This window comes from Oryza brachyantha, chromosome 2, assembly GCF_000231095.2.
Source record: "Oryza brachyantha chromosome 2, ObraRS2, whole genome shotgun sequence".
Lineage (NCBI taxonomy): Eukaryota > Viridiplantae > Streptophyta > Magnoliopsida > Poales > Poaceae > Oryza > Oryza brachyantha.
The window spans coordinates 1225063-1241799 of NC_023164.2; the positions used below are offsets into that span (position 1 = coordinate 1225063).

The following is a 16737-nucleotide window of genomic DNA, read 5'->3' on the forward strand; positions in this document are numbered from 1 at the left end:
ATTGTTTTGCTGTGGAAATATTATTATGTTTCTATTTTCCATATACTTGGTCTAAAATATGAAACCGCGGGAGTGGATTTTTGATACCTACAAACTCAATACCGTATAACAACTTTTTAGACCTAATATGCAAGTATATTGATTAACTGTTGGGTTAAAACTTCTGGAGTTTATCTTCTAAATACTTAAATGCCTTATTTAAATGGTCAAAATGAGTATTTGACAAGTTAATTTTCAACATAATTTGCATGTTTATTTTTATCAGGAGAAAACGTGCACAGCAGGTTTGTAGCTTATTACACGTTCACGTAGTTAAAGTCACTTTTTATTACCGTTCCTCAATTTTTTATGCATACAATTTTAATCGCATGCAACTAATGTACATTTCTATTTTAGATAGATCAGAAATTGGCCTTGGCGAATTGGTGGCCAGAGAGCAAAATGGAAGCACAAATGATCCACTTGAGCCCAAAACTCGACTTAAAATTTGAATGTGAATATAAAAGATTGTGCATTAGCTTCAAGTACATGCACATTTTTCTACAAACTAGCATATTACCCATACATTGCAATAAGATCTTATTAAAAATATTATTAGCATGTTATTAAAGTAGAATTAATAAAATGGTTTGATATATATGTCTAAGTTATTTTTTCTTTTAAAAAATAGAAGAGACTTGGTGGGTAGAATAGATGGCAGATTCATCACCACCATCACTGTCTCTTTTATAGTAGTAGAAAAAGAAAAAGTGAAGAGATCAGGGGTTCAAAACTGGAAATGTGGTAGCAACATCCACTGGAAAAGCTCTTGTACAAGTAGTGTAAACAAATAGTTGAAGGCATTCAAAAGGAACACCAAAATTCAGGCATCAAAATAATCCTTTACAGCGAGAAATGCAGGTTCTGTTTCACGATCAAAATCAAGATAGTTCATCCCTTGTGTCCTGATGCAGGCATTCAGCAATCCAGCACACTTTTTTGGATCATAAATCCCATGAACAGAATTGCATATGCTTACACACAGCCAGATTCTCTCAGAATACATGGCTAAAGAAAGTTTGATTAATGAAGTAGTAGTATTCCCCAACGCTAACATTTCCAACAAGGAGTGTTTCAGAGTTCAGACTTTCAGTTAATTTATTGACAAGACCTTGCAAGTGACTATTCACGTCCAGGCTGTTCTTCACGTTTGCTGAGCAACTTGAAAGCAGTCGTGTATGAAAAAATTCCACCATGGCACAAGAAACCAAAATTGTACAGCCAGCACACTTGCGAGTCGCGACTAGGACACTTTGTGCGTGATTTTTATGTAATTCATGAGCCTACTCAGAGCTTTACCACTGTCAATGGCTTCTCTTGCCCTTTCAAGCGCTGACTGGATATCCTCAGCTCCAGTGCAGCCTAACAAGTGGTCAACCATGGCTGCATTAAGGACTATTCGGTCATAGGTTGGTCCTTTCTCCCCACCCAGTGCTGCCAAACCAAGCTCCAAGTTTTTCAGGACCTGATTCAGTCCAGAGATACAGTAAGTAAAAATAATAACTACGGTAAAATATAATATACTGTCAACATGTCAGGGTGATACACAGTAGGGATGTGCATCGGCCAAGATGAATGGATGGCAGCTATCCTTTATTGGAATTTGAAGTCGATGGAATATAGAAATATGAAACTAACATAGCAGCAACCACAAGCATGAGCAAATCGCTTACTGATCTATCAGTTCGTGGAGTTTCCGTGGATTCAAAACCCAGTTCCTGAGCATTCACAATGACCTTGAAGCCCTCTCTAGAAATACCTGAAAGATGAACAAGACAGCTCAGTCTGAAATTATTTCATTCTCCTGGCTATGTTCTTGGCCATTCAAAACAAGCTATCCAGACTAGGCATTCAAAAAACCTTTTTTTTATACAAATCAGCATCCAAGATGTAGTGGAAATCTTAAATTTGAGAACACTTAACATATACTAAAGTCACAAGCAATTCCCTGCCACTTAGCAGTAACAAATGCCCCATCAGCTCATTGCCAACACACACATAAGTGATCACTATGAAGAGGAGTATTTGTAATAAACAAAAACAGAAATTGCTTTCCTTTTACCATCAGCCTCGGAGAAATTTATGCTGTTTGGTGTCCGGAACCCTGAGCAATGGTTCACTGGAAGTCCTTTTGATGCATGAACCGATCTTTCTTTGGTTGTCATAGAAAGTGCACCCTCCTCACCCTACATGTGTACCGTAAATTTGAGAAAATGACCATGTTTAATTACTGAATTTGCACTCCGAGAATAATAAAGAAGGGAAAGAGACTGTTTGCTCAAAAAATCAGGAGAATGTCCTATCCTTGAGAAATGGCACTCGAAATGTTTATAATGCAAAAAGGCCAATTTCTACAATGTGGTCTTAACAACAAGCACACAAATAAACCCATAGGTTTGGTTAGAGGGAAGAGACATCTAAACAGTAACATAAAGCTAAAAAACCCTCAATATAACACATTAATAAGAGACAATACCTTTACAACTAGTCCAGCATGAACAGTCCTCCTCCTCATTAGCATAAGCAATGGATCTTCATAGCCCACATGATAAAATCCAGCAACCATTGATTCTCTTCCCCGCGCCTAGCAAAAATGTGAAGACAAATAAGCCTTTTCACAATTAACAAGTACATAGTAGTATTTATTTCAGTTAGTAACATTTATGGCATTTACAACAGTAATATACTTGAAAAAAATCAAGGATATATAATAATAACAATGCATTTTCATCAAATTTATAAGAAATCAATAAGCATTCCCATAAAATAGTACTAGTTATATTTTTACCTTCAACGACATGTAATTGCAGTATTACAAGAAATAACTCCAGTCATCTTGACTTTTAGTCAAAACATTTTTTATGTTTAATTGTGTTGAAGAAACACTCTGAAAATGTAAAGCTACTAAACTATCAAGCATTTTACTGATAAGTGAAAACAGTAGGTTGTGTTAGATCTTTAAGTTAGTAGTTTATCAAAGATCTGTCAGCTGTGGAACATGAGCAATATTTTCTGTTCTATAGTACTATAATATGCACAGACAATCTACAATGTATCAATAAAAAATTAAACACAAAGGACGATACAGAATTTAGAACAATTGTACCCATAGTAATGCTATCATGATATTGCTCTTTCTCACAATAAAGCACTACAGGTGGATCATGGATGAGAAGAATTACTTACTCTCACAAATTGCTGAACTTTCTCAGAGGTAGCCAATGGCGGTCGTTTCTTAATATGCTCCCTGATCCCAATAATCGATGATCTGGAAGAATAGTGAGTAGAAAGAACACATTTTGATACATTGCATATAAAGAGAAATATTATAAAGATGTAACTTTTAAACTGGAAAGCATATATGTTTCCTGCAGTCCCAAAATGTAAAGGCAGTGATTCCATTCTGAAATACTGGGAGGGATCTATGTGATAAGGGCTGCTTGAGAAAGCTTAGCTGCTAAAATTCATGGCTCTATGGACTTAACTCATGATCAATTTTCTTTAGAAAAATGGGTTGAGGTTCCGTTCCTGATTATTTGAAATGTCTAAAGGAATACTAAGTTGACAAGACTTGGTCACTGAAGCACAAACTTACAATGGTGGGCAAGCTTCTTGGAGATTCAGATATGCAAAACCGGTACTCTCATCCTGAAAGCAACCACACAGTTGTCATAATCATCTGATGCAGTCAGCAGGAGACACAATAAGTGTTGCACGAAAATTAGGCAGAAGTTCATGCACACCTCCAATAGTGTTTTGGCCTGTAACGGGGACAAATGCGTATTTGCACCCATGAATTTAAGCATCTGCCCTTCTGTTATGCCACCCTGAAAATCTTGGTCATTAAGTAATACAGAGGAGTTTCAAAATTAAATGATCGATAAGTCTATCTATCTCCTAACCAAAATCTCCACAGTATTAAAGAAAACTCCAGTGTATGATGATTGTTGATGGGTATACTTTTGTACTGACCTTGGGTGGCATCCATTCAACACCATGGAGGAGACAAGCCTCACCATAGCAGGCTCTAACAGCTGCAACAAACAGAGTACTCCTGAAAAAGCGTGTATTTCCATCATAGGGCTCACCATAGTGTGTCAAGGATTTGACATCAGCAACTGGAGTTGGACCTGATAAACCATGGTGTTATGGCGTTATGAATTTTTTATATCCAGTTTAAGAACGACAAACTAGCTTGGAGCTGCTACCTAGTTCATCATCAAAGGCTAGACAATATCCTTTGAGCTCACGATCAGTTTCCCTATTCATCCGCTGTCCAATAAGAAATGCTGACAGCAGTGCTTCACTAACCATCTTTGAGTTTTCATTCGCTAATTCAATTGGTAGAACATCCTTTAGTACACACTGAACTTCCTCATAACCCAAATGGCCACCAGCAAGCACTTCCCTCAAAGCACCGACGAGTCTCATCTCTGCAGTGCTTTGGCCAACATACCTAGGTCCTGTTAGACCATTTGCTCCCATGATTGTTCCTTCTGGATCTGCTATAAATTTCACCTCGGGGGGAAGAACATTGATAAGACGTGGCCAAAATAAGCTCATGGCACGGCGCTCACCCTCACTCCATTGGGTGGCTTCTGGAAAAGAATTAGCTCTTATTGTCATGCCAGCAAAGAATGCACCCAGCTGTGCACTGGACACTGGCTCATCTTTGAGTTCTCCCATTGCTACACAAGAGTTTATAAGTAACATATCACAAGATTGGCACACAAAGGCAAAGAGCCAAATAAAATAAACCAAAGCACAAATCAGGCCTACTGCAAGCTTGTTTATCACTCAAATACAAACTTATAAGCAAGTTGTAAGCATAAATCATTGGCATTACACTGTGGCAGAGTACAACTAAGCATAAATCATGAGCTAATGTTTCATAAAAAGGAGCTAAACTTTAGAAGGCTCCATTTCAAGCAAAATTTTGCATTTTCCTACATAGAAGGATTCACATTTCTCTATCCGTAGTGTCATAGGACTCGAGTTGTGAATTCCAGCAATGATGGTTAAAGCAGCAAAATTTCCTCCCGCACCGCACAGACGATCGGTGGAAACGGAGGATTGATGCTAGAAATCACCAAAACTGAAGCAGCGGGCGTGAGAGGCCACCGCCGGCGAGGATGGGGTGACTGTGACAGTGTGGCTCACTCACCGGAGCGGAGGATGGTGTCGAGGACGCGCATGGCCTGCTCCTCCCCGAGCGGGCGCGTCTGCTCGGGCCCCGTGCACACCCGCGCCTGCGCCTCCAGCACCGTCGCGTTCGGCCGCGGCATCCCCTGCGGCCGGTACGAGTCCGACACCGCCGGGTTCCGCCGCACGCCCTCCTCCAGCACCGCCACGCCCGCCTCCTCCATCCACGACGCCGCCGCCACCGCCACCCCGCGCCAACATCTGCTCCGCTCGCCAAAACCCACCACCGCCCCGACCCGCCTCGGCCCCCTCGGCGACCCCCGACGGCCCAGTCCCGCGCTCGGGAGCGGCCTGAGGAGCACCGACTCCATGGCGCGCCCAAGGTCAAAGCCGGAGGAAGAAGACGACGACTCCTTCCCGCCCGGCCGAGCGAACAAGCCAACCCAACCCAAGCCGAACCGGCCGGGCGAAACGAACCTGGTTCACCATGAACCGGGCCCGGGGGGCCCGGAGCGCTTTGAGATTCGTGCGGCGCGGGATGCTAGCGGATCGGACGGCGGGGGGAGGCGGAGGAGCCCTCACAAAGCGGAGCGCCGCCTCCACTTCTGCGTCTCCTCCTCCCCCTCTCCCCCATCCCCATCTCCTCCTCTCTCTCTCTCGCTCGCGCCGCGGAGTTTGGAGGCTCGGAGAGATCGGAGCAGCGGAGGCCCGCTTGCCCTAGCGCGGCATCATCATCAGCAGCAGCCATGGCGTTGGCCGCCCGCCTCATCTCCCGGTCCCGGCAGGTTCGCGTCTCCCTCTCCTCCGTCCTCGGGCGCCGTCTGCGGAAACCCTAGTTTTTGAGGTAGATCTGTCTGATCCGGCGGCGGCGGATGGCGCGTGAACGGAATGGCTCGGTTTGCGTGGAATCTGTGGTTGTGGGGGAGAGGTTCTTATTTTTTGTTGGGATCGATTGTAATGGTGGGGGTTGGATGCGGCGGGGGTGGGTGGCGTCGGGTGCTCAAGTGAGCCTGGTGGATTTCGTCTTAATGCTTATACTGGGATGCGGTGAGAATCTTTGTAATGGTTCGCTATGAGTGGCGCAGCTTGTTTCTAAGGAATCCCGGATCCTCTCACCACGGTGCAATTTCCCAATTCAGCATCCTCCTGCATACAGTATTTCATAATACAATATCTCATGATTTGGTACTGATAAGCAAGCTAGGGAAAACTCGGCATGTTCAGTTATCAGTTTCTGTTGTCTCTGAGCTGTATGTCTTGTTGATGTGCGGGTAATGATTGTTGGTGAAATATATATGGTGACAAGGTAGTCAGTCAGCGAATATTAGAATCGATTCTGCTAAACCTGGACGATTTAGTGCAATGTGACTAGTGCTGAAGAAGTTCTTAGTATTTATTATGTAAGGACATCCATGGTTTATAAAGTGTCAGTACAAAATAACATGTAATGCTTTGTTGCAGAAATCTGTAACTTCTCTATTCTTTTTTTTTTCAATTTTGTTTATGCCGATCAGTAGTGGCTAATGTCTCTGGCTTCTTTCAGCTGTATTCTGCTCAAGCTGCCTTGGCAAATGGAGGTGCCACTCAAGTCCGCCTGTATGCCAAGGAGGCAGCTCCAACTGATCGCCGTCCTGTCAGTGGTGATGGTAAGCCTCTTAAATCTTTTCTGTATTTAACAATTTATTGTATGCTTCTGTAGGATCTTCAATTGCTTTTAGTCCCAACTGAAACCCCTCCGTCAGTAAGATTATTCTGTTGAGCTGAAGAAAAAAAATACTGTCTGTACTGTATCTTTCTTCACTGCTATATCACAAGTAATGTGTTTTGTGTCATTTAATATGTTTTGTGTCATTAGAAAAGTATTTTTCAATGCAAAACTGAAAAAGGATCATGAATTTGAGTTGGTTTGATAAAACTTTGTTGTGTAGTTCTGAGTACCTATGCATTTAAGTTGCACCATTTCTTTTTACTATATTTTTGGCGGTCTGATTTTCTTCTTTTGTATATTGTGAAGATCTATTGAAGGGCATATTTTTTGAGGTAAAGAAGAAATTCGAGACTGCCCTCGGGGTACTTAAGAAGGAAAAGATCACAATTGATCCGGATGATCCAGAAGCAGTTGCCCGTTATGCTCAAGTCATGAAGACTGTAAGACAAAAGTAAGATGAATTATAAGCTATCACATATATTCATGGTACTTAGCTTATTACTTTCCTTCGATTTTGTCATTGCTTTTGTGTTTATTTTACAGAAGTTATAATTGTTGTTGTCATTGTTTCTTCTTTCTAGTGTTAAACTCTTGTGTTCCAGTATCAATGTGGAAACAGCTCCTTTTTTGAGATTACTTGTTACCTAATAGAACTTTTAATTTGCCCCATTGATGTATGATGGCCCTCAGAAAATAAATAGATTTTACATGTACATGCAATGCATTTGTCCTATGCAACAAAACATACTCTGGCATATCTTCTCACGTTATTGCTTACTTTTATTTTCTGCCACTTATTATGGAGTTATTCACCTGTTTACTTAATTAATTATGATTCCATGGTGTAAATGCAGGGCGGATCTTCTTTCTGACTCTGAGAGGATTAAATATACCATCGAGACTTTTACAAAGGGCATCCCTGATGCACGGACCTACTTGAATACTCTTCAGGAGATCAGGAAAAAGTATATCTATTATTGCTTTCATCTTATGCTTTTCTCAGCCCCTATCTACGTACATAACAATTTTATTGCACTACGTGCTTGTCTAAATATTCTTCTGTTCACTTTCTGTGACATAGGAGTGGACTTATAGACCATATGGGTATTGAGGATAAGATGATGGAAGCCCTTGAGAAGGTTGAGAAGGAGATTAAGAAACCACTTCTGAGGAGTGACAAGAAGAATATGGCTCTCCTCTTGGCAGAGTTTGATAAGATAAACAAAAAGTATGTATATTGATCACAATGTTATTAACTTGGTTTTGAGATAAGTTCTTATCATTTCAACTTCTCTCTAGAGATACAACTTTTCTGAGTATTTCATAAGAAAAAATTCTGATGATTGAAGAAACGTATAAATCCTTAAGGTGATTTGCATGATAATTTTCTGGTTCCAGAGGCAATTCAGGGCATGTTTAGTTCTCTTATCTGACCTTCCTTTTAGGAAGGGTGGGTGATGATCCTTACTAGCAAGAGTTTTATTGTTCCGCTAGCAAGGGTTTAGGGATCGAATGTACTCTCAGATGATGGGACTAGGCAACTGTCCAACTGTAGCTTTTTTTTTACCTAGGTGATTGAGATCCATTATCGGCTGGTTTTCAGGGAAATATATTGTTTTTTCTTCCTCCTGTATATATAGAATTGCTATTCTTTTTATAATTAGTTGGACAAGCGTTGCCTTCTCATGCTTTATACTTTGCCTTTCAAAACATCAAATAGGCTTGGATTTAGCAAGGAAGATCTTCCCAAGATTGAGGAACGGCTTGAAATGGAAATTGCCAAAAGTGAGCTGACCGAGCTTAAGAAGGAATGTGTTGAAGCAATGGAGGCTCAACTAAAGAGGTATCTCTCTTTTGCCTAGAAGGAATAAGAGTCACAGCTCTAGCTAACTACTACCTCTGTCCCATAATATAAAATACATTTGCCAAAATCCCTTATTTTATAGGACCAGAGGTTCATAGACGCATCTAGTATACAAATCCTGTGTGCATCTCCTAAAAAGGGTTATCAACACACTAACGTGCCTTTGTTATCAGGGAGGAGTTCAAAGACGAGGAGATGCCTGATGTCAGGAAGTTGGACATCAGAGAGTTTCTGTAGGCCAGACCAGTTCTGAGAACCTCATGGCATTTTGAAATGCTCGGACACCATAATCTCTCGCGTTTTTTTCTTTTCCAGTGACAGCCGGTGCTGTATGCATACCAATGAATGTTATTCTTGCCTTTTGTAATAAGAACTGCACCGAAGTACAAAGACAATCAACCAATGTGTTGGATTGCTTGCTAAATTCCTGCGTGGAGAATTTTGTTTTTCCATTGGCATTGTGAACGCCAAGCAACGTCTTACTGTCTCCTTGATGATGCATATGAGTTGGATACACTGTACGGGTGAATAAGGTTGTTATCCCAATGCATATATCCTAACAACCTTGATCCGACCGTTATCCTAATTTTCATATTCATAGGAGATCTCCGATACGAGCTGTTTAGAGCAATGCTAATAATATAACCAATAATCTGGCTGTAAACCTTACTGTAGTCTTCTCTTAGTTAGTTCGCTTATATAGTAGTTGTTTCTTTATTATTAATGGAAGATTCATTTCTTGGTTCCTGTGTAAGTTGACTATATTATAGCCTATTACTTTTCTTCTTTCTTTCATATAAGTATTTAGCCAGCTTATAGCATGTTATTATACTTTCTTATATTGGGTGCTTAAAGACAGATTACTGCAAGATTATATTATGTGCTTAAAGAGATTATTGCCAAATTAGCAAGTGACATGTGTTAAACCTCCACACCCCAATGCAAAGATAGCTTAAGAAGCATCAGGATGGCATCAATGCAAGCGTACATGGCAAAATTAAATCGGATTTTTTTTTCTCTGTTAAGATCCCCTGTAACCGCTGTTGGAAACGATGACCTCAAGGTTACGAGTCTTGTGAGGTAGCTCTTTTTTTCCCCATAACTTAGTAATATGTTCTATACGTGGATATCTTATTATATGAAAAGGAGTTAATACCAAATTGCTCTTGTGGGTATCGAAAACCGGCGAACAGAAATGGCGGAATACATGCCCAACTCATATTTAGAACAAAATGTACTTTGGCCATGAAAACGTGATGGGCCTACTAGGTTATCCCATTTGTCCATAAGATTTATACTTTATTATTGAGCTTTAGGCTTGAAAAATTCTTGGTTCCGTCCCAGCCTCTGATTAAACAAAAGAACAAATCTACTTTAGATTTTTAGTGACAATGAAGATGTTTGTCTAAAAGATTAATGGTTAAAGTCAAGCTAGCCATCTCAATATCTCATAGCCATTATAGATGTTCAAGATAAATTTCGGCTAATCTTTTGAAACATAAATCATTAGTTTCATATTAGGGCAAATTTATAAAATATATAACATCATGATATTATGATATTAATTCTGAAAACGAATATAATATTTTTCTAAATAAACTAAGTATTTAAATAATTAGAAAGAACGCCCTCCATTCCCAATTAAATGAGAACTAACCAACATCATTAAAAAAACTGGAGGTAGTATTTAAGAAATTATTATGGATCAAAGTTTCAAAACATTGACCAAATCTCATAAATATGAGATATCCATGAGTCATGACATGATACTCCGATATTATATACTCTACATTTTATAATAGCGTGTCACTCAAACAGTCAACTCTCTCCCTTGATCCAAAACGTTGGGATGTAAATGATGTACACATTTAAATTTCCAAATCTTGGATCTCACACTACATCCTCGAACGGAGGAAAAATTTTGAGTGTATATACAAAGACTTTGACAATTTGACGTGCAATCTGATCATCTCTCGGAGCCACGATTTGTCAACTGGTCACTAGCTAGTAGCTACAGGTACTAGAGAAGAATCTCGCATGCAGGCATCATTAATTGAGTATAATTTGGGGTTTAGTAATTAATTACAGGGTATGAATTTATCGAGCCTTGGCTCAATAATAAAAAAAATATTTTTTTTTAATTTTAACTAAGACATAATAGTTTTTCTAATAATTTTTTTGTTAGACATGAGACTTAAGTCTAATCCACCTCGTGCCTGGTTCTCTTATTAACTTTACTTATGCTAAAAAAGCTAGAAATTAATGGTTATATTTTGGAACAAGCTGGGACGGTCGCGCTAGTTTGCGTGCATTTGAGTTCAATTGGACGTATAAAATGCTCGGTGCTGAGAACAAATGGGAAATTAATCAAATTGGTTAGTTAAACCGATCCACATGTACGTGATTAACGCATTCATGTAAGTTGCTTGGAGCCACCGTAAACTAATTCATCGTTAGTTCGGTGGTCTCATGGTCATGGCGCAAGACAAAGAAGTTTAAATGCAGGAATCATGCATGCACTCGATCAGCTCAACAACCAGTTCCAATTAATAATAATCATAGTTGCTCGATCAGATCAAAATGGTTTGCTTCATTTTCTTGATGTGACCAGACCCAACAGCAGTTTTTTTTTTCAGTGTCTCAAGACTCGACGACATGGTGGCTAATCCAATTAGGGTTCAGGGACAGGCTAGTGAACCAGCATATGCATATCTCACATGGAATAATCGTGCTTACGATCATGTTTTGAAGTCTAAATACCAATCTGATTTTTTCCCCAACTTTACTTAATTGGTCCCATTTTTTTTGAAAAAATAAGACTATCGTCTGACCCTATTCTGTGAAAAAAGCAAAATCAAATAAGCAAAGTTGAGAAGACATGGTCGGATTAGTATTTATACTTCAGATCAAGGTAAAACCACAATTGCCCCATATCATAGACAACCGAAATAATTAGATTGGACAAAAATTTTACTGCAAGTAAATTAATTATTTTTTATTCCGGAGGCCTGATAACTCATGCTACTTGCTACTTGCTACAGCAGAAATATGGTAACTAACCATCCAATTTAATCGAGCAACGTGATTAGCCGGTCGAGATTAGCCGCGCCTAACCCCTGATTAGTGAAGGGGTTAAGTAGTAATTAATTAAGCGTTAATTGTAGGGGCGTGTCTCGAGGCCGAAGCCGAAGGGGAAGAGCGGGTCGTAGTGCGGGTCGCCGACGTTCATCGGCAGCTGCTCCGGCGACCGGAACCACGTCCGCGCCAGCTTCCCGGTGAACGCGTGGTCGCCGAAGAGCACGTCGCTGACGCCCTGCCCCTCCGTGCCCGGCAGCCACGCCGCCACCAGCGCGTCGATGGCGTCCATGTACGGCTCGACCACCAGCGGCCGCCCGGAGACGAGCACCACCACGCACCGCACGCCGCCGCCGCAGACGGTCTGGATCACGGTCGGCCCGGGCTCCGGGATGGTCAGGTTCAGGTTGTCGCCGAACGTCTCGGCGTACGGCGGCTCGCCGACGACGACCACGGCGTAGTCGAAGCGGCCCGTGTTCCGCCGCAGGAAGCCGGCGTCGGGGCTCTCGGAGAAGACCACCTCCGTGCCCGGGTCGACGGCGCGCCTGATGCCGTCGAGGATGGTGGTGCCGGCGGTGAGGTTGTTCCCGCTGAGGCCCTGCCAGGTGATGGTCCAGCCGCCGCACTGGTTGCCGAGGTTGTGGGCGTGGCTGCCGGCGACGAGGACGGAGCGGGCCTTCTTCGGCAGCGGCAGCAGCGGCGCGTCGCCGGGGTTGCCGTTCTTGAGCAGGACGAGGGTCTTGCGCACGGCCTCCCTGGCGAGGTCGCGGTGCTCCTGCTTGCCCAGCTCGCCGGCGTGGCTGAGGTCGGCGTAGGGGTTCTCGAAGAGGCCCATGGTGAACTTGACGCGGAGGATCCGGCGGACGGCGTCGTCGATCCGGCTCATCGGAATCGTGCCGTTCTGCACCAGCGTCGTCAGGTCGCTGATGAACTCCGTGTACGTGAACGGGATCATCACCTACACAACACGTCATTTCATATCAAACGTGTCAGTAGACAGGTGCGGAGCTACAGTGATCATGGGGTTTCGTGGCATCTGGTCGAGAAAATTTTTTAGTTTGAGTTAATGCATTTTTATCATATATACACCTCTCTTGATCCAATCTTAAATACTCGTAGCAATCTAAACTCAGTTCAAAATATTAAAAAAAAAGTGAGTGACCCATCTCTATATTTTGTTTTTGCTATGTCAGTAGTTGTAAAAAAAACATTTTGTTTTGGATATCAAAACATCGAATATGACATTTTGATCATCAACTTTACAGATTATTTCAAATTCTGTTCATGTATGTTTTATGGTAGCGCAGTGTATAGTACACTCACCATGTCAATGCCGGCCATGATCCCGAGCTTGATGGACAGCATGTAGTCTGCATGTGCAGGGGTCGTGATCCTATCAAGCCCTTGCCAATCCGAGATAATGAAGCCCTAAAATCAAACAAAAACAATTAGTTAACACCCAGCTTAATTATCAATCAGTTCATAATATAATACGCCATTTGTTTTTTATTTGACGCTGATTTTCTTATGATTTTATTTGTTACTATAAAAAAATTAAACATAACTTATAACTGTATATATTTGATAAAACTTTAGAGTAAAACGAACTTTGGTCGAATTTATAAAATTTTGATAAGCAATTATTTTTTAAATGCTTAGTTTTAATACAAAACAAATAATATACATAGATTCTGCTCGAAAATTAATATCATAAACATATTAGATATTACAAATTTATTTTAATATAAATTGTTTTTTAAAATTTTATAAGTTCAACCAAATCTTATCCTAAACATTAAATATTTTTGACCGACTGGCGTAAATATGTGTACCCTGAAATGGAGCTTGGACTTGAGGAAATCGGTGATGAGGAAGTGGTTGGCGTGCATCTTGACGCCATTCCAGCTGGAGAAGGAGACCATCACGGTGGAGACGCCCTGCACGACGGCGCTGTAGTACGGCGGCATGTGCACGGTGAGCAGCTCCCGGAGCGTCGCCACCGTGTTGTTCTCGTTTACGCCGCGGGTCGTGCCGCCGTCGCCGACGTAGTGCTTGGCGCACGCCGCCACGCTGGGCCGCCGCCGCTGCTCCTCGACGAACGGCACGCCGCGGCGGCCGCCGGCGGGGATCTCGCCCTGGAAGCCCGAGACGACGGCGGACATCCGCTGCACCACCGCGGGGTCCTCGCTGAAGCTCTCGTAGCACCGCCCCCACCTCGGGTCCCGGCACACCGCCACGCATGGCGCGAAGACGTAGGGGATCCCCGTCGCCCGCACCTCCGCCGCCACCGCCGCGCCGATCCTCCTCGCCAGCTCCGGGTCCCGGGTGCAGCCGAGGCCGACGTTGTGGGGGAAGATGGTGGCCCTGTAGACGTTGCCGTGGCCGTGGACGGCGTCGATGCCGTAGATCATCGGGATCCCCAGCCGCGTCGACATGGCGCCGCGCTGCATCTCGTTCACCATCGTCACCCACGCCGCCGGCGACGCCTGCGCCGACGGCACGCTGCCGCCGCCGCTCAGCACGCTCCCTGCACGTACGTACGGTCCACTCAGCTTGCTTTGAGATTCGTGCGCGGTGATAATCACAGGTGGAGCGCGCGGTCAATCGAAATATGGTTCGAATTTGAATTTGAATGCATGATGGAGGTGATTGTTTTGCTTATTCAGAAAAAAAATCAAATGATATATTTTTAATAAAAACAATTTATAAATAAAAATTTTATATACGTATTTTCAGTGATCTAAAATCTAAATCTAAAAAGTAAAAAAAAACCAAAATATGCTTTAAAATTAAGGTCGAAATTTATATTTTGGCTTATAAAGAAGAAAAATATAGAGCTTCATGCGTACTACTTCCTCCGTTTCCTAATGTAAGATATTTGACTTTTTTGCTTGTAATGTTTAATGTTTGATCAGTCGTCTTATTCAAAAATTATGAAAATATCATTTATTTTTCTTGTGACTTACTTTATTATCAAAAGAACTTTAAGCACGGCTTGTCATTTTTATATTTGTACCAAAATTTTGAATAAGACGAATGATTAAACGTTACAACTAAAAAAGTCAAACATCTTATGTTAGGAAACAGAGGTAGTATTTTTTACGAAGGCATTCACGTGTGCTTGCGTACTGTGAATCTAAGATTTGAACCTTGTTTTTACATCCATGTCTCTATCATCATGGATAGAGAGTTGACCTTCCAGCTAACTCACCAAAAGGTGATCAATCGATGCTACAGCTGAGCATACAGATTGTTTAAGAAACGTTACTCTGTTGTAGCTTAACAAACAAGTACTACCTGATCTAGTTGCACTTAACTGCACAGTCAATGGCATAGCCAGCAACGATATGTTTTAATTACCTCCATTTTTCAATATATATATATACACATACATATTTTTTTACTATTCGTCTATTAAAAGATATATATATATATATATATACACACTTGTTTTATCATTAAATGTACTTTAAACACATTCTATATTTTGACATATTTGCACTAATTTATTAGAGCTCGACTACGATACTCTCGTTATTAATATGCAATATATATATATATATATATATATATATATATATATATATATATATATATATATATATATATATATATATATATAAATAGAGAGAGAGAGAGCGCGCGCATATATTAAACCTATGAAGTAGTTGCGCATGACGTCGAAGGTGGCGTTCTCGCGCTCGATCTGCGACATCTGGCCGATCTTCTCCGCCAGCGTCATCCGCCGGAGCAGGTCGTCGATCCGCTTGTTCATCGGCTGCTTCGAGTCCTTGTACTTGGGACACTCCCCTCCCCCTCCTCCGGCCGCCGCAATGCAGCAGCCAGCACACAGCACCACGACGACCATGGCGGCGGTGGCCGGCCACCGGCCGCCGCTGCTTCCTCGCCGGAGCCCCATCGATCTGACGCTCAGCTCAAACGAGCCTGGAATAAGTTGGCAAGTGAGGGTAGGGTGAGGAGTAGACGGACGCTTGGGTGTCTATTTATGGACGAGTTGAGTGACCAAGTGTGTATGTATAAAAATATCTCGAGGCTTTCATAAATTTATTATTGGTTTTTTTAAAATTATAAGTATGCTATTTAAATTATAGTTTCGGTGGTATTTTTGTATTTTTTATGGGCAGTTTTACAATAACGTTTCAAAGTATTTGTAAATTTGTAATTGTCCCAAATATTTTTAGGCCAGCCCAACCAAAAAAAAGAATAGAAATATTTCATGTTTTCACATGTGTGGCCAAGCTAAGGTCATCGAGCCAATTTGCGTTTTGAGTTAACTTGGACATATAAAATGCTGACAACAAATTGGAAAGCAGAGTGGTTAAAATCCACATGTATTATGCAGTCAAGTTGCTTCAAGTCAAAGTGAAGTTCATGATTGATTTCAATAATTGTTAGGTCAGTCCATATAGTTTCATAACATAGTTACCAAGACTGTAAACTAAATAACCGGGCCAGATAAATTTCATGGGATGAAACTTCTCACTCATCTCATGAAACTCCCTTATTTAATGACCCTGTCAAGTCAATAATTTTGCTGATGTAACACCCTATGTAATGTGCATGACACCCATATAAAACATGCATTGAGGCTGGTCCTAATTTGGATCCTCTGACATGTAAACAAATAAAAATGTTCGATTTAAGTATCGGAAAGCGAGAAATTCGGAAGGTTAAAAATTTGGATTGGGTGTACAGATCACAGATCTCTAATTACTTGTCAACTGCCAAGCATAATTACTAGTGCCTCATAATTAATCTCGAGCTCCTGCATTGCATGCACAGATCCCTAAATTAACCACTGCACACATTTTTACTCGCCAATTGGCGCAAACGCATGCGACCATCTAGGAGGTAATTAACCACTGCACATAATTATGTCGTACGTAAT

General features: G+C 41.6%; 3 protein-coding genes across 3 annotated transcripts; 1 reads left to right on the top strand and 2 right to left on the bottom strand.

Moving 5' to 3' along the window:
- Positions 1-1044: 1044 nt before the first annotated feature.
- LOC102720947 (anthranilate phosphoribosyltransferase) lies at positions 1045-5610 on the bottom strand. The gene is made up of 10 exons (XM_006646771.3): positions 5204-5610; positions 4248-4727; positions 4012-4169; positions 3783-3866; positions 3635-3687; positions 3226-3307; positions 2516-2623; positions 2102-2225; positions 1713-1798; positions 1045-1504 (listed from the first exon to the last, which is right to left on the bottom strand). Exons 1-10 carry the CDS (start codon positions 5550-5552, stop codon positions 1283-1285), a joined length of 1746 nt encoding a protein of 581 aa, XP_006646834.2. The 5' UTR covers positions 5553-5610; the 3' UTR covers positions 1045-1282.
- A 191-nt stretch (positions 5611-5801) lies between these two features.
- Positions 5802-9247, top strand: LOC102721234 (probable ATP synthase 24 kDa subunit, mitochondrial). The gene is made up of 7 exons (XM_006646772.3): positions 5802-5966; positions 6725-6827; positions 7196-7340; positions 7744-7854; positions 7971-8117; positions 8610-8732; positions 8927-9247. The coding sequence occupies exons 1-7, from the start codon at positions 5928-5930 to the stop codon at positions 8988-8990; spliced, it is 732 nt and encodes a 243-aa protein (XP_006646835.1). The 5' UTR covers positions 5802-5927; the 3' UTR covers positions 8991-9247.
- A 2463-nt stretch (positions 9248-11710) lies between these two features.
- On the bottom strand, positions 11711-15747 carry LOC102721514 (beta-glucosidase BoGH3B-like). The gene is made up of 4 exons (XM_015833685.2): positions 15486-15747; positions 13661-14355; positions 13152-13256; positions 11711-12786 (listed from the first exon to the last, which is right to left on the bottom strand). Exons 1-4 carry the CDS (start codon positions 15745-15747, stop codon positions 11908-11910), a joined length of 1941 nt encoding a protein of 646 aa, XP_015689171.2. The 3' UTR covers positions 11711-11907.
- Positions 15748-16737: the final 990 nt, after the last annotated feature.